An 18412-nucleotide genomic window follows, 5' to 3' on the forward strand; every position below is an offset into this window, starting at 1 on the left:
AGAAGCCCTTCGTGTTGTATTGTTGAATAACAAAGGGGACCTTCCCTGGAGTTAAAGAAAGAGATTTACACAACAAAGTGCAGGAGAGAGGAGCATGAATAGATTTACAGCACCGTCAAGCATGGATGGGATGCTGTGTGAGGTTTTTTATTATTCTGTGAGACGTTGATGTATAGATACGGTGATAGTGGGTGTTTCCCTGCTTCAGACACACGCGGACCGGACCACGGACCATTCAGTGCATGTCGGGGTAGTGTACAGCGTGCACCGTACGGGGCGAAAAATGTGGACAGATACCGCCCGGACTATCATGGACATCCGCTTGGTGTCATCGTTCTTTCTGGTTGTTTTGCTAACTGGACAACCTGGGGGTGCCAATGGTAAGTTTAACAGTATTTGTTCATTCATTTATACAATTATTTTTTGTTTTTGGGTTATATCCTATGGTGGACGTCTTTAGATGGGGACGAAATGACCTGGGGACGTACGACATGAGCTACCGGCATTCATCTTCAAATCTGGGTTATGGTTATGCAATGACCCCTCCCAATCTGCAAAATGTGTTAAGGGTGTCGTTTGGGGAACGATATTTTTTCTAGGATCTTTTTTGTTTCACCAGCCCTTAAATCATACCTTTAATTTGTCAAAGTGTAATCTTCCATGGAGACAAATCTCATTTTGGGATGGGCAACTTTTGTTCTTTACTTTATTACCCCAAAACAATATCTATTTTCCTCCATCTATTTATACCTCCGTGCTCCATGCTATTATTAACTGTACCTAAACAAAGACCATACTGGAACCGGTGGGATGGGGGTTTGCTCAGTAATGTCTAGTGTATATTTAGGATCTTGAGATCGTAGAGATTTAGTGTGATTGATGCTAAGGAATGTATTTGTACATCCCCTGCCTGTCCTCCATGCGGCCAAAGGGGCGACCTTTGAATCTGAGGTATATTGTCAGCAAAGTATCATATGATGGAAAAATCACACAAAGCGAAGCAAAGAAATTTCAGTTCAAGACGTGATGGCAGGAAAGCCCATACGACGAAAATCCACATGGTAGGGACTGAAAAACCAACTCCACATGCAAGTCTCCGGTCCGGGGGATTCGAACCGGGGTCCAGGGGATTCGAACCGGGGTCCAGGGGATTCGAACCGGGGTCCAGGGGATTCGAACCGGGGTCCACAGAGGTGAAAGGCACGGGGGCAGAAACCACTGATTAAACCTGACTGTGAATGGCGTGACTGTATAGACCAATGAGCAGCGACATGAATCCCATATACTCAGCATGAGGAAATATTTTAGATATCAATCCTTCAAAAACAATTGTCCGCGTTTCATTCCTCTCGTTGTTTATAATATTTAAAGTTCTACAAACAGTTGTCAAATATAATTATGGAATTGGCTGTATGAAGAATGGCAACAACAAAAAAATTCTCAAATCCACATTAGGTTATGTAGGATGTCAATAATCCTGCATAAACTATAGAACACAAATTATAGGGGAAAATATCGAACAATATAAAAAAGATGAGACTCATTGTGGCTCAGTGGTTTCTTTCCCTGCCTTTCATCTCTGTGGAATTAGTTCGAAAACTACTCAGACCAGAGCCTTGTAATTGTAGGGATTGGGTTTTCAGTCCCTGCACGAAATAGTTGCGTGGGTTCATCCAAGGTGTGGTTTTCCTCCAACATCTATTAAAGGCAGTGGAGACTATTGGTAATTGTCAAATTCCAGTCTTCTCACTTGGTGTATCTCAACATGTACATAAAATAACAAACCTGTGAAAATTTGAGCTCGATTGGTCGTTGGAGTTGCGAGATAACTATGTAAGAAAAAACACCCTTGTCACACGAAGTTGTGTACTTTCAGATGCTTGATTTCGAGACCTCAAGTTCTAAACTTGAGGTCTCGAAATCAAATTCGTGGAAAATTACTTCTTACTCGAAAACTACATCACTTCAGAGGGAGCCGTTTCTCACAAGGTTTTATACTATCAACCTCTCCCTATATACTAGTTACCAATTATGAAGGTTTTATGCTAATAATTATTTTGAGTAATTACCAATAGTGTCCATTGCCTTCAACCAACTCTTTTCGTTTCCTATATTCATCCTGTTATCGGAGATGTCGGACACGTCGTACCTTTGCCACTTCGTACCCTGGACACTTCGTACCTTCGTGACACTTCGTACCTTCGTGACACTTCGTACCGTAACCAAATTGGTCACTTCTTACCGTGTCCAAGGTACGAAGTGTCCAAAGTCACTTCGTACCGTGTCCAAGGTACGAAGTGTCCAGGGTACGAAGTGGCAAAGGTACGAAGTGTCCTGACACTGTTATGGGCACTACATTGAGCTGTTGGACGTGTAACAGAATACACAACTGAAAATTCTAAACAAACAAGTGTGTCTTGTGAGAAGTGACTTCTTAAACTGATTTTGACAAACTGATCGCCGTAGAATTCGATATCACATCGGTCATAACTAGCAACAGGTCTCTAAATATGAGTGTTTTGTTGTACCCCCAAAACGTACCCAACTCCCCTATAACACTTTTAAATTTCTTTCCACTAAAAGAAAACCTTCACAATTTATTTGCGTGGTGATTTAAGTACGCATGGACGATTCGCCACCGTGAGAGTCAGTGGGCGGGAATAATTAATTCCCTTGACACGAGAATCTTCATAAAGGAAAAACTAACACAATATTGCAAACAGAGAAAAATGAAGGCCCATTATTGATAAATAACAAAAGAAAACAACCGAAAAACGAACCAAAAATTCCAGCCATTTGTTATAATTCTTGCATTAATTGTTTAGCTTTTTACGCGTAGGCTGACATTATGTTGTGAGGAAGTAAACAGGGGGACTGAGCCTATACCGTATAAAATGACGTGATATAATAATATTAAGAAAACCTCTATTACAATAACTCATATTTCTTTTGACTTTTATTTTCATGTGAACATAACTTGACAAAGGACATTTTTTGCACATAATTCACATACAATACATCTAAAGATATAACATTCACTATGTACACCTTTTGGGTGGTTCACAATTTAAAATGTGTGATGAAAACTGCAACAACTGAAGGTGTTTTAAAAACTACCGAAAAAACATCGAAATTTACACAATAGGGTATTAAAATTACACATTTCTGTCAGCACAATTACGTTTGTGTTATTTTCAACACCAACATGATGTTAGTTTTAATTTTCTCTCCTGTGTAACTACATATTTATGTGACCAAACCCGTGGTGTAAATTTCAACACTCCATTGTTTGCAGTGAAAAAGTTTAAGAAAATGCCACACGATAAAATTACGTTAAAAAATATAATATGGTGCTCTGTTATTTTTTTGCTGCATTGCAAGGTGAATGACACATAATTTTGTATGCAGCTGCTGAGCGCACATATTAACCGAGCACAAATTGTAATTATATGAAATTTCCCTATTATAGCAAAACTCAATTATTTTCCTCCATATTCTAGGAGCTGCGAAACAATATACAAAATACAATTCGCAGTTTGTAGATCTATCTCCTTTTTTTCATAAGGGACCCTTGTAAAAGTGCTGTCGTGTGAAATGGCTTAGAGGTTGGGTTGTATTAGTCCCAAATTTTGTGTAATTCCTGTCGGAAAGCCACCATTCATTGCCATCCTGCGAAATATTTGCGTCCGAAATACCCCCATTGATCAGAAATCAATAAAAGTGATGCAGACAATTTTGAATCTCCAAAACTCACAAAAGAAACAACAAGGACTAAAGAAACCCTCAAAGTATACCTTGTTCTAAAAAATAAAACTGCCCGTTTTTTATGTTATGAACGGTCAAATTTAATCAGGTGAGCCATAATTTGCTGATTGAGAATCGTGCCTTGTGGGGTAAACGGATCAATGATTTCCATTCATAAAAACGTGTCATTTCACGCGAAGAAAAGCGTTGACACGTAGTGCAAGTGTAGCCACCTCGGGAGGCACAAAGTTACATGACCTCCTTTGTGTGACAACAGGGCAAGGACCACGGTGTGACATGCCTTGGCCAATGGACTCCATTCATAGGCCTTTAGCGGTGTTCCAAACGTCATCAGCAAACACGTGACCATTGGGAGGTTCAAAATTCGGCGACATCCTTGGTATGTCCGCAAGAACCAATAAAACTTGCTCATGGACTCAATTCATTTTCTAAAAAATTGGGGCTAGTGAAACTGTGCCTTTTACTTGCCCCCCCCCCCTTCCCCCCAGTGTAAGTTTGAGTTAAGCCCAGATTTCAAACTATTGTCAAAACTGTATCTTTCTTTGATGTTTATCTATGGTAGATATTACAACCAATTTATTGAAAGCATTCGCAAATTCAACATGTAAGTATTAACACATTTTAAACATGACTCGCATCTGAGGAATGAATAATATAAGATTTCGGGGCAAGTTGAGAAGATGTTTTACGGGTAGGACAACTTTTTTCTAGACAATGTATGCCTGAGGTTCTAGAAGAGTATTGTGAGCATTGATATGAAGACCTCCGATATCACTTACGCCCACCCCCCCCCCCCCCCAAAAAAAAAAGAGGTTAATAATAAGAAGTTTTACAGTCTGGCGTCACCACCGACAATCTTAGGCCCTTTTTGAAACCACAGCTTCGGGCTCCATATTCGGTTCAGGCTAGCTTGGCCCCGTTCTGACAAAATTGCGCGTGCTTTGCGTACGTGCTCAGGGGTTCAGACGAGAGAACGGAGTCTGAAGAAGTCGAAGCCGTGGATTTCAAAAGGGCCTTTGTATCTGGGCAGGAAACTTGGTACCTTTGTAGTCTTTATGACCAGGAGCCAGCAGGAGACAGGTTTTAAAAAATAAGAAAGACTTTGTGCATTGGACCAGGGGCTCTTTGATTGGGTTTAGTGAGTCATCCTTTGTGGAGATCTCTTGAGTTATGTAAGCTGGGATTATGGATCAAACCTCGCCATCGCACCAGGTAAATCGAGATGGAAACTATTGCTTGACCAACTGATTCAAAATGAGAAAAAAATAATTAGCTGTTGCAAACTGCTTACCAATCAAAAGAACCCAATATGGCGTTTCGACCCTCATAACATCTTTCTCGAGAAAGACTTTGGTTTGAACGTTAGGCAATTGACTGATTTTTTAAATTTCTTCTCCATGAACCAGTCGAGTACATTATTTCGTGGTATTATTCATGTTTAGGTATAATTATTTTAAGGGAAATGTTTTTAAACTTTGCATGGTGGGAGTATACTGTTGCAGTTATGTGAACATCTCTTTTGAGTAAAACGGTTGGTTATGAAACAACCGGTTCTTTTCGGAACCAAACCGCATAGGCCTACTCAAAACAGATTTGATATCGTTCGTTGCTGGTGAATCACAGGCTTGGTGTTCAATCAATAATAATTATTCCTATTCGCGTTTTTCTTTTTCTTTTTTTTGCACATAAGAAAAAAATCGCATGTATTATTTGGCCTTAAATTCGGTCAAAAAGTGACACAATCTTTGATCGAGCTGCAAAGTTCAAATAAATCTAGGTCCAAATTGGTTGAAAGCCCTTTTGCAAGGGCACAATTTCATGAAGCTATCTCCATGGTTTGTGGCGTCCATTGCGGCCAGGCCGAATATCGTACAGCTGCCTTTAAAACAAAAAATAACTATGTTTATTTATAATTTTAAAAATCACAGATGGAACATGATTGCGGCATTGTTCTTTGGCTGGTAACCCTTACTCAATGGCAAGCGTTTAGCGATGTGCTTACCCCTAAGCCATATTTTTGAAGTGCTTTTACAGTTCTGTGAAACTGGGGTGGATTTCACAAAGGTAGTCCTAACTTAGGACTAGTCCTAGGCAATGCTAAGAGATAGGACCAGTCCTATACTAGTCCTAGGCAATGCTAAGAGATAGGACCAGCACCTCGTAGCACTGCCTAGGACTAGTCCTAAGTTAGGACTACCTTGTGAAATCCACCCCCGGTGTGGCGGTTTCAGTCTTCCGCCGTGTTCAGTTTTCCGGGTGACGTAGTCGGACATATCAACACGTTGTTCGAACGGTTTTAGCTTTCCGGCGTGTTCAGTTTTCCGGGTGACCTGTCAGATACCGCCGCGAGTACCCTGGCGAGTACTGTAGTTCTCTCAGCAGTGACCCCCAAATTGTTTATATTACGATTCTTTTCTGTGTAGTCACATAATCTCTTGCCCCATCTTTACATGTATTCATGGGTACAACTTTAGGCAGGTCAGTGGTCACACTCTGCTTGCATAAAAAACAACTCATACGATCCACGCGTTTGCCGCTAGTTGTACTCGACTCGTGGACGCCGCCATGGCAGCTACCAGAGGGTTATGGATGACTCAATACGGCACTAAAAATGGACTACTTTCGCTTGCTGTGCGCAGGCATCGCATGACGTAATGCTACCGTATTTGGTCATTCGGAAAACTGAACACAGCGGAAAGTTGAAACCGCCACACCTGGCCTTGGGCAATGTAGGTAGGCCTACGTGGCTGTAAGGCAAATCGTGTCAGATTGAGTACAATTGCCTTAGTGTTCTGTCCTTCATTCAGGATATCGTCGTGATAAATGAGGACTGCTGATTTTAGGGACTATGACTGATGTCCCGCAGTACAAAAGCTGTGCGTTACGAGGTGATAACCATCACCATAAAAAGTGCCTAAATTGAATGTCATAAAATACTGATTTTGTGGTACGACTTGATCGCAATCTGCTTGTTAGCAATTTCGATTGATTCATTGGCTACAACTCTTGGTCTTAGACAGACAATATTATCTTGGAAGAATCGTAGAACGCTGTAGGCTACTTAATGTTGTATGCCCGATTCCTGTGGAAAATTACTCGGAGGAAATTCGAACACATGACAATCGCACAATTCTCTGGAGCGGAACTATTGTTAGGATGTCTTTATTTTTTTATCATTATGAGACACCAACTATATTGCCTGAGATGGTTGCATTAAAAAACTATTCACCGAGTAGGCATACTCCAGTGTCGAAAAACAATTACCCGAGGTAAGAAAGTCGGCAAGAAAGTCACAAATTTGTTGTATCTAAAGAATTACGACGCCAAGGTTGAGAAGTAAAGCCCTTGTCAAAAAAAAGAGCCTATATTTAGCTGTCGGAAATGGTGTCACCCATGTAAAAGAAACTAGGGGCCCACACCTTGCACTTTGGGTCTGTCATTGTTACTTTTAACGGAACGTCTGTTTGCTTAGACTCCTCCTCCTTATAGCGTACCCGATATGTGGCAGAGGGTGTCTACCAATGTTCCCTTTCCTCTTGTACAGAACTAGGCCGATACGCCTTTAAAATCCTCTGAAGAATTCCTTAGATTCCCGTAACACAATGAATACACAATAGGAGGGGATACAACATCCATGCCACATAATATCAAGCACCCGAATGCGGCCTTCAGGAAATTCCGGCACATTTTCACTGACATGATGGCACACATTACATCAGCAAGGATATGTGAAATTTACGTCTTGTCAGAAAAATAAAAATACAAACCATGTGTTCAGTTTGAAACTGGTTCCGTGCTTACCATAATTATGCAATCCTAACTAAGCGATATTATGTTTAATAGCAAGCCACTGGTCGCGAAATGGCAACTAAAAGAATTGCCGTACCGGAACTCGAAGCTTGACCACAGATTTCTGTCCAATTCTCATATGCTTGTGGGCCTTAGTTTAACTTTATTGTCTGGGATGAATTTCACTCAAGAATTGATCTTGTATTTGTTGCGGTCGTGAGCAATTTGTTTCGGTTGTATTGGCCATTGGTTACTCACTGGCCAATGACCGAAACAGTAATTGGTGCAGCCGCGAAAACGCAACCTGCAGCTAGCCCTGTGGGCGCTCGGTTGCTATCGGTTCGGACAAATAATTTGCTCTGGAAGTTATAGGTCCTAGGTTCATTTCCAACCTTGTTTTTTATTTGTTGTTCTTTATTGGGTTCTGTTATGTAGTGTTACCAAAAATTGTTCTTTAGCTATTGTAGCTGTTGAGTTGGTGGCACCAAGTTCTGGGAAAAGGGAACGTTTTGTCTTAGCCCCGAAAGCAGTGAATCTAGTCCAGTAATGAGGTGGTTTTTTGTATGCGCGGACGTGTATAGGAAATGAGGAGCTGTTACATTGTGATCAGTGTACGGTTCTCCCGCAACATCCAGCAAATTCACTGAGAACTTTGAGTGAAAACAAGATCATTATCTTCCCAAAACCAATGGTGCACTTATATTACGCATGTAGGCCTATAGTCCTAACTGAAATTACAATGCAAGACGCGCTCAGCTTTCATGTCCTCTCTAATTTGAGTTTGTTCTCAGAACGGCTTTGAAGTTGTGTCACGCTTAAAAGCCACCTCCTTTATCATTTTGAGCTTCCTTGAACCGCCTCAGCTCTCTGCAACCGTAAGGATCTCAATTTGTTGTTGCCATGGCAATCAGTCTTTCTTGCTAAAGACTTGTGTAGTATGTGAAGTTTGCGGTAGCACCGGTAGTGTGTAAATCTCTTTTGAGAGGTTCTGAAAAGAACCAGTGGTTGACAACTCAATGTTTCGATCATTATGCTGTGCTGATCGTCTTCAGGAGGGACTGGTGTATGTGTTTGACAATTGATAAGGAAAGTGTGATTTGTTTAAGCCATTATGTCGGACATAGTGTATGCCTATTGGTTTCACTGTCTTTATAGTTGTCACTGTCGACATTCTGATGCACTAGGATTGGTTGATGATCTGTCCATTTTCGAGGGATTCTATTACACGTACACCGTTTTTTTTTATGGCACCATTGCATGACTCGTCCCTCTCATCTGGAGGCCTACTTTTCGCCCCTACCCTCCTAATGGCATTTCACCATCGTCTCCTTTGTGGAGCCTAGTGGAGAACATTCTTTCGGAGTTGCATGATTTCAGAAAAAAGCAGGGCTCATGATGATACAATATGTATCATCGGTCCCGTTAATTTGCAGTAACTTTCGCCTTTTTGCACCGTAGGACAGGACTTTGCGTATAGGGCCCAAAAGGTCAAACATAATAGTTATTTTTTAGCAAAACGATCCTGACCCGGGATGAGCTTGAACGCCTCTGGGTTGAAAACAGTTTACGCTCTTTGGGCTTAAAGTCACCTGGGATTAAAACTTGTTTTCCTTCAAATATTAGAGTATATGCTTCAGAACAATAAAATAGTTTTTGGAGTAATTGTTTTTAACGATTTATATGTAAAAACAAAAAAACAAAGAAAGTAATAAAACAATTGTGTGGGGTGACTCCGCCTACCCCTTTTGTGACGTCAATCGAGGCAGACTTTGCCTCGATCGAACATCGAACACACGTACGTGCAAGTACATTCAAGTCCTAGTCGTGAGTTTGTACGTTTCGAAAAAGTATTTTTCCTGCATTTTTCCGGCAATGTCGACTACGTGTATTGCTGCTGGATGCAGCAAAACAACTAAAGATGGGGTCAGTTTGCAAGTCTTTTCCAGCGCTGTGCAGCAAACACTTTGAGCCGTCGTGCATCGAGAATCCGGAATACACCACACATTTTGACATGAAGAGAAAGGTTTTTTTTTTTAATAGACGCCATCCCAACAATTTTTCCAGCTAGTGGGGAAGTCGAAGAAGGTACCTAAAAGACGTAACGAACATGAGCATTTGCCTAAAGTGAAAAAAATCAGGTATTGTTTCAACTTTGATGCCATGTTTTTAGCTTGCGCCAAGCGTCACTTTATTGTGTTGGCACTGCATGCGATTCATCGCGCCTTGATTTACGTCACGAACAGCGCCCTCTCGGGTTGGGCTTATTTTCAAATTTGTAAATAACATGGAAAATAACTTTTGTTAAACCTTAGTTAATTGTTTATTCATATTCCACTGATCAAAACACATATTTTAGTGACAAAAGCTTTATTTTGACAAAATACCACTTCCAGGTGACTGTAGGTAGTTGTCAGTAGGCCCTGTGATGTTTTGTTGAAATAAGTTCTTGTGATAACATGGCGTTTTTATAAGCTTTACAGCATCTGTGTGTGGGGGCCGGGAGAGTCATGGTCGTGCACTTTGCGAAAGGACTCTTGGATCGGAATGGCAGGAAATGCCTATATTATAAGGTAGTTTCTTATTAGGACTTATTGGTGTCTATTTCTGGGAAAATATTTAATTTATTGCGGTTGATTTTAATGGGGTGCGACTATAACTGGGGCTGAAGCTCACACAAGGCCCTCATCAAATCATTGAACAAAAACGAGCAGAAAAGTCATAAAGTGACATTCTTTTTGTAAAGACTTTTGTTTAGTAGACTAGAACAAGAGAGGGCGCGCTTCTTAACATTGATGGCGCTGAGCTCAAGTTACCTACTTTACAACCTCCACAAAATCGGTCACAAAATCAACTTTTCAGCTTCTGTGTTGCTGTCTTTAAATAAATCGGTAAGCCCCGTCATGTACCATAGTTGTTTCCACAAAATGTAAGGAATAAAATCAAGTAGGTTGGAACCTATAATAATATTATGGGATAATAAGTGCAGTGGGAGAAATTTGCAATCAGACTCATGAATGAATGGTTTCTTTCTCCGGCTGGTCGGAGGTGAGTTTCTACTTCAGTTGCGATAACGAACGTAAGGCCGTGTCCGAAACGGCGACTTCGGGGAGGGTTAGGCCGTGTCCGAAACGACGACTTCGGCTACGGCTAGATCGCGTGCGTCTGCCTATTCTTCAACACTGGTAGACGCGCTGATCTAGACGTAGCTGTAGCCGAAGTCGTCGTTTCGGACACGGCCTAACGTTATAATATCGCAACTAGTTCCTACCTCCATGTTCTCCATGGTTCTCTCCAGTCCATGCCTATGTTTTTCACCTCTATGCTCTTAGTCTTAAGACTTAGGATAGGACGGGTCCAGTCCCTACCTGACTATGTGGGTTTCCCTATAGCCTAGTATAAAAAATAGGGGTTTTTCCTCCCATGCTAACTGAACTCTCTTTATTGTCTTCTTTATAAAAAGTTGTTGTGATGTTTCCATTTATTTTAGGACGTTTGCCGACTATATAAATCAGATCCATCTCTCTTGGGAATCTAGTATGACAGAAAATGTCAACATTTTGAAAAAGGAATACAGCGCACCAGTTACTGGGTCTAGTTCAGTCAGTGACCTTAATCTTTTCCACTTCCACTCCACATAATTACTAGGTGTTTTTTTAGGTCACCTTGCCGCTTGGGTCACTGCATTATAGAATCATCCAACCGTAATCATCAGTGTCTGCATATGGCGTTCTTTTTCCGTTAATTAAAATCAAGTTTTCAGTTATAAATAAGGCAACTCTGTTTACTATTTTCAACTATCTGTTTTAGTTAAGTTGACACATACCCATCCATGGACTAGTTTACAAATATTGACTGCTTCGAGTGCTATGGTTAAATACGCGCATTTCAGATACACAGATGCACAACTGATTGGGTTCGATGTGGGAAAAAGACATCTAGCTGTACTGCGCGCACCATGTGATATTCTTCGGACTATCACATGGCAAATTACTATCACATGGCCGCCGGGTTTCTAGTAAAAGTAAGACATAGTATGTGATGCGCTCTAAACCAATGAAAAGGCAAAATTTTTGTAAGGGGTGTTATAAATCAAAATAGATGATTTTATGGACAGCAACTCGTACCATCATAGCAAATATCACATCTGATCTAGGACTAACTAAAGAGTTTTTACTGCAACCCCAAAAAAAATAATTTGCAAGCTGCAAAAAGTACAAACACCTCAGGAATGTTAAACTTGAATAGACACGATTTGAAATTCATTTCATTGCCTAATTTGTTGAATTTATTTTCAATTATAATACTTCCAACGTCAGAGTTAAGTGCTGTACACATAAATTCATACAATTTAATTGGATCTGAAACACGGTCATGGCCTTTCTTTCATTTAGGCCTACTTTTTACGAAAAAATTCAAACCCACATTTTACAAACAATGTAGTAGTACAGCAGCATTGACTGCCGGTAAACGATTATTTGTGTTTTCACAGTGGTTGACCATGTATACCACTCAGGGGTCAAAACCAAGGTGATTGATCTGATTCATTAGCGACACGACACATTCATTAGTTGCAAGTGGGAGTCAAAATCAACGTTCCGACACGAACGTTTAATCACCAGGAATGTTTTGAACTTAAAAACAAGTTTGTCTTTGTTCCAAATTTAGTGAGTGGTATTTTTAGGAAAGGCCTTGCCCTGATTGGTTGAGGTCTTAGTTGTCCAATTAAAAATTGAAATTTGTGATACATTGTTATAAAGTATAGCTCCCTCTATCCATCAAGGAAATTTGCATCAAAAGTTATTGACTGAGCATGTTTTTTGCATACCAAAAATACAAAATTAACAATTGTTGAGTTAGCAAAATATATAATGACTCTATGCAAGGCACTAAAACATAATTGATTATTGCGTTCTGCTCTACCAAACATGCTCCTACTGGATGATACCCTTGCCTTCCTTACAGACTTTGAAGGGGGCAACTCAGTTTCAGTCCCAGAAGGTGGCAATGTGCACTAGGTGGGCAGTTGATTTGGGTCGACAGCCCAAACCGGTCGAGTTTAGCCCTCGCATTGAAGTGGCTGTCCGACCTTGTGAGTTGGGCGATAAAAAAACCATAATCAAAACAAAACTGCTTGTTCTTTGGAATGTACAATAGCAGTAACCTGTGAAAATTTAGTTTCGAACACTGTCAAAAGGTGATTGGGAATTATGTCTATACACAGGAAGAATAATTCCTAACTCGGATTCAAATTTAGGGGCATAAAAACCGTTTTTTTTTTACAAAACTACTTTGATGTGAAATGTTTTTCAACTGCTGTATAAATTTTTTTTATCGCCATTACTTTAAATGTGATTACCAAACTTATACCTTGCCCTTTATAGTCTGATTTTTTGCAATCAATCTTTATTTCAAAGGAAAGTGTGATGCCATGATCCAACTCAATTTGGCAATATTATCAACTCGGCTTTTAGACAAATCTTAGGGCTTTGTGAAGCACATGACAGGCCTGATACTTCATGAAGTCGTTTGCCTCCATGCCCCCTGGCCTTGGTGCCCTTGAAATGCTGTCAGTAGAAATGTACAGTTTCCTCATGCCCTTTACCAATGAGAAAATGCCTTGGTGCCCTTGCACTTTCAAAAACGAAGCGTACAGGCCTGCCAGTTTTATTATAAAACAACGCATCTTTTAGGTAAATCTTAGGGCTTTGAAATTGAAGCATAGTGATGTTTCTTTGAAGAAGCTGAATGAACTTATTGTTATAAATTGTATTCATTTATTTTATTTATTTGTTTATATTACAGGTGCTTTGTGTGATAGCAGACCATGCCAGAATAATGGACTGTGTGTATCATTATTTGAGGATCTAAATTATGCTTGTGTATGTGTTCCCGGCTTTGAAGGAAGGAACTGTGAGACTGGTATGTAAATATTAATTTTTGTTTTTACCCATACACCGATTTGTGTTAGCACTGTATACTCAGTTCTTTCCAGTGCTCTGTGAAAAAATATCACAGGCATGCTACTCAGGTGGGATTCGAACCCACAACCCTTGCAATTCTAGAGCAGTGTCTTACCAACTAGACTACCAAGGTTGCCCGGTAGCTCGAGGCAGTTAGAATCATATGTTATAGGTATGCAAATAGTTCCTGATAACATCTTTATGGACAAGTTGGGTTTTTAGCTTTGGTCCTAATCAAATACTGTCAGGTGCGCATCTGATTTTGATAAAAATCTGAATCATGCAAAAGTGCCAGACGTAAGTGTTCCCTGCACTCCCCTACCTTACAAATTTAACAATTCAGCATTTGAATTAAAAAGAAAAAAAAGAAGAAATAGAAAGGGCATGACATCACGGCAAATGGTTGCTAAGCATCAATCACCATGGCAACCAACCTCTCACATTGTATCACGGGCTTACTCGTGAATGCTGTCGGGAAGCTTAGAAAGAGTGCAGGAATGTTATTTTTTGGCCTAATGACCAGAGTTCTAATGTAAAGCGCATTGGTATGTTAAAGTAAAAGGTGCTGTAATAAGAACTCGTTATTATGACCATTATAAGGATAAAATTGAAATCATTGGAGAAAAGCTGCAAATTAAGTTATGATCACCGCTTTTAGAAACTAAGGCACTTCACAACATTAAGTAGCCCATATTTTATGGGCAGGTTTTGTCCCGGGAGACACTGAAAACCCTCCAAAAGTAGTTAAAAAAAAAAAAAAAAACAATAATCAATACAACACTTCCAGTCCCAATTCCTCTGATATCCAATTATCCAAGTGAATGATTTTGGCGGAAATGGTTCTGTTGACCCGTATTACTTATCACAGGGTCAGGTGTTCCAGTCTTATCCAAGTCCAAACAAGTTAAAATGCTAAAAATGGGCCTAGGGAGCTCAGAGTTATGAAATAAGTGAGTGTTAGCAATGGGGCCAAAGACAATATTATTATTTGTTGTATTTTTTAGACCCTTTGCCATATTGTGACATCACATGCTCAAAAAGTGCCCATCACTGGGTCAAGTCATCTTTGTGCATACAAAAGTATGTCATGCAAGGGGTCTATTGATAAATAGCGATCTCAATAGACATCAAAAGAATAGTATAACTTCTTGCATTTTTCCTGTGTAGATGTTTGTTTAATGTGTAGTGTTTGTCTCCCCTTTGCTACAGATATCAATGAATGTGAGAGTACTCCATGCCTAAACGGTGCGACCTGTGCAGATCTGGCCAATGGGTATTCCTGCACCTGCCCCATGTGGTACTCTGGTGAACGTTGTGGAACAGGTGAGTTTTCATTCTATTAGATTTTATCCTTTCTTCTCCCCCCCCCCACCCGTCTTGAGACTTTGTTATCAGGCATTTTATTCAATTTTTTATTAATCTAGCTTAAAGGTTGGTCCTCAAAGACGTACCTTAAACCTTGAAACTATCTCGGGTGTGCAACAGGGCCCATTTCTGTAAAGCTGAAATACTGCTTTACAAATTTCCTTTCTGTGAGTGTGACTCTTTTGAATGTATTGGATTATCTACTTTTGGAGTTGGCAATGATAAATCAGGCCTCAAACGTCGCTCTGAGGGACACAGCTATTTTTCTCTGGTAAGAGGTACACTATGTGGAAAATGTCAATTTGTATTGAAACTTTGTAAAGGACACCACAGCAAAAGCACAAGGCACCACGGCAATTACTGTTGAAGTTGTTGGTTATTCTTAGGCCAGATATATTGTAAAATTGTTCAAGGATTTACAATGCTATATACTGTGTAAATTTCTCTTCTACATGTAGATCTACGACCATGCCAGAGTGATCCATGTCTGAATGGGGGAGACTGCAACGATGTGTCAGTGGATTTCTATGTTTGTTTCTGCGCAGCTGGATACACAGGGGAAAACTGCGATGTTGGTGAGTTATAAAAGCAGTTTGGATACACAAAGAAACTTTTTAAGGAACATATATCCTTGGATCGGTCGAGTTGGTCGTTGAAAAGCATTCTGTAATTGTTTGTTATAAAATGCATATGGGTAGAAAGATGTTGTTAATATAAGTTATCACACGAGCGCGAGTGGAATACGAAAAAATATAGCGCTTCTGCGTCCCATATCCAATGAGGCCGAAGGCCGAGTTGGATATGGGACGCAGACGCGCTATATTTTTTTGTATTTCACGAGCGCGCGTGTGATAACGAATTTATCTTCCAGTCTCACTTGCAATGTGCAAAATTTAATACTTCAGAGCGTTAGTTCACGCGCACAAAGTTTAGAATGTAATTTTTGCACTGTCCGTATATGGAGCGTGACAAAATGATATTTCACAATACGCACTGTGTAATAAAAACAGAGGAAGTAGGATATAAAACAGAGCCGGTAGCATAAAAATATGTTTTTATCCCCCTAGTAGATCGAGCTTCTGATTGGTGGACTAGCGCGTACTGGAAGATAAAGTAGAATACAATGATCTACACAAATATGCCTCGAAATTCTGTGGTTTTCTTTTTACCTCGTCGACTAACATGGTTGGCCATTTATGGTTGACTCCCATAAATGGCCAACCGTGTTAGTTCGCAACAAAAAGGAAAACCATGCAATTTTGAGTGATACATGTACTTGTGTGGATCATTATATTCTACTTTTACAACATCTTTCTAACCATATGCATTTCATACCAAACGGTTTCAAATGCTTTTTATATACTAACTCGTCCGATCCAAGGCAACGTACGTGTTCCTTTAAACAACACCTCCCCCCCACCCTAAAAAAAAACCAACACAATAACTCTTAAATAAATGGAAGATTCTCAGTACATGAAGTATTATCTTGCCTGCCAGAAAGAAATTACAGGGCCACCATTTTTGCAAACAATGATCTTTTTGTGGAAGGAATTTACCCTATCATAACCTATGATGGTCACAGCGGTTTACCTCTGGTAATTAGGGGCATGCCTGTGAGGAAAATCCCAATTTGTTTTTGAACCTTGCAAAGGGCACCACTGCAAAAGCACAGGGAACCATGGCAATTGCTGTAATAGGTGCCAGGGGTTATTTAGAGGCCTAATGTATGATCCCTTTTAATAATTAATTAAATATGTGGGCAAGATTCTGTAAGACTTGCAGCCCAAGCTTCCATCAAGAAAGAACCAAGACAAAATAACAACAAAACATGTTTAGTGCCTCCCTTTTTTATGAGAGAGTTAAAATACTTCCTTTTTTTTTGGTAAATATGTTTTAAAAACAAACACAAAAAGGAGGCAGCCTCTAAAAAGGGAGCGGCTGGGGATGCTGAACATGTTTTTTTTTATTAGGCTTAATAAATTAATTTTACTTTATATACAGATATTGACGACTGTGCAAACAACCCATGTCAGAACAACGGTACCTGTATCGACCGGCTTAATGGGTTCAACTGCTCATGTGCTGAAGGTTGGATGGGTCAGACATGTCAACAAGGTAGTGCATTTTGTACATTTCTTAACGGGAATTTAATGCAGGTCTTAATTGATCAAGATCCATCGATGATCTCTCCTAACATTTCTTGGTGCTCATGTTTGTGGCGATGTAGAGAGTCTACAAACTTCTTAATTGCCTTATTAAAAGTTTGTGGCGTGTTGTGGACAAGGGGTCTAGTTCACCAGTCACAGGCTCCGGTCTTGTGAGCTGCAGAGTGTGGGTTCGAATCCAAGTTATGATACCTTTGCCCTTGAGCATGACACTATAACCATAATTGCTTTGTACAAAGTTGGGAAGGTATTGATTCTGCTCTACCAGACAGGCCCCTAGTGGATAATACCCTTGCCTACATCCTTACGGACTCTGAAGGGGCTAACCCTGTTTCAGCCCCAGGAGTATATGTAGGTGGAAACATGCCCCTGGTGGCTGTTGATTTTGGTCGTTTTTGACCATCTATGGCCTTTTGATGTTAGCCGTTCTCTCATGAAAAACAAAAATTGGACACAAAAAAGCATAAATAATGCATAATGTTCCTGTCGCATTGTACCTTACTACATTTACTATGATTGATCTGCAGATTTCGATGAGTGTCTTAGCACTCCATGTGCAAACGGCGGCACATGCACAAACGTACCGGATGGGTTCCTCTGCAGTTGTTCACATGGTTGGCAAGGGGTTAACTGTACCATACGTAAGTAATTGAAGACCCCAATTTTGTTTATTCTGCTATTCTTGGTAATTCAGGCAAGCCACTTCTCTGGTCTCTCCCAGCTCGTCTTAGATTGTTGCAACACTGGGGTCAGCAATGAATTTTAAATTCACTAATTGAGTTCTTGCCATTGATTTCCCTCCTCTACATTATCAAGGCCTTATTTGATGGCACTGCTAACCACGGAAGTCCACGCTTACAGCACATAAAATGACTCACTTTACAGGGTGTGGTAAGCACTGATTTCTGCGGTATAAGTAGTGCCGTGAAGTTGTGACCTAGTGCAGTAATAATGGTTCAGATTTTACTACCAAACACTTACACAACAATATCACATAATCCCCCAAACACCACCCTCAGAAAATGGACGTGTTGACATTGAAACCTTTTGTTGACAGTTACCAATAAAATCTTTTGTTGATAGATACACAGTGCGCAGTAACTGATAGATGCCTTTCCCCTTGGCGGGAAACGCTTGAGGGGATTCCGAAATTGTGAAGTCAACACGGACTTAAAATAGCTGTGGTTAGCACAAATCATGCGTGAGCTGTTCTCTTTGTTTGCACTCAAGGTTCCTCCAACACTAACAGGAAAGCCTCTCACAAATCGCCCGCGCAGATCTCTTTCACTGCCAGTAGTTGAACTTCAAAGAGAAGTGCAAACATGTTTTCTCATTCACTGCCAACAATTTAAGTGTTTTTATAGAAAA

General features: G+C 40.2%; 1 protein-coding gene across 1 annotated transcript; it reads left to right on the forward strand.

Moving 5' to 3' along the window:
• The first annotated feature begins 283 nt into the window (after window positions 1–283).
• Window positions 284–18345, forward strand: LOC117297724 (fibropellin-3-like). The gene is made up of 7 exons (XM_033780872.1): window positions 284–380; window positions 13357–13473; window positions 14724–14837; window positions 15338–15454; window positions 16881–16994; window positions 17572–17685; window positions 18275–18345. Exons 1-7 carry the CDS (start codon window positions 284–286, stop codon window positions 18343–18345), a joined length of 744 nt encoding a protein of 247 aa, XP_033636763.1.
• The last annotated feature ends 67 nt before the right edge of the window (window positions 18346–18412 follow it).

The sequence above is a fragment of the Asterias rubens genome, chromosome 12 (genome assembly GCF_902459465.1).
Source record: "Asterias rubens chromosome 12, eAstRub1.3, whole genome shotgun sequence".
In the NCBI taxonomy this organism is placed as follows: Eukaryota; Metazoa; Echinodermata; class Asteroidea; order Forcipulatida; family Asteriidae; genus Asterias; species Asterias rubens.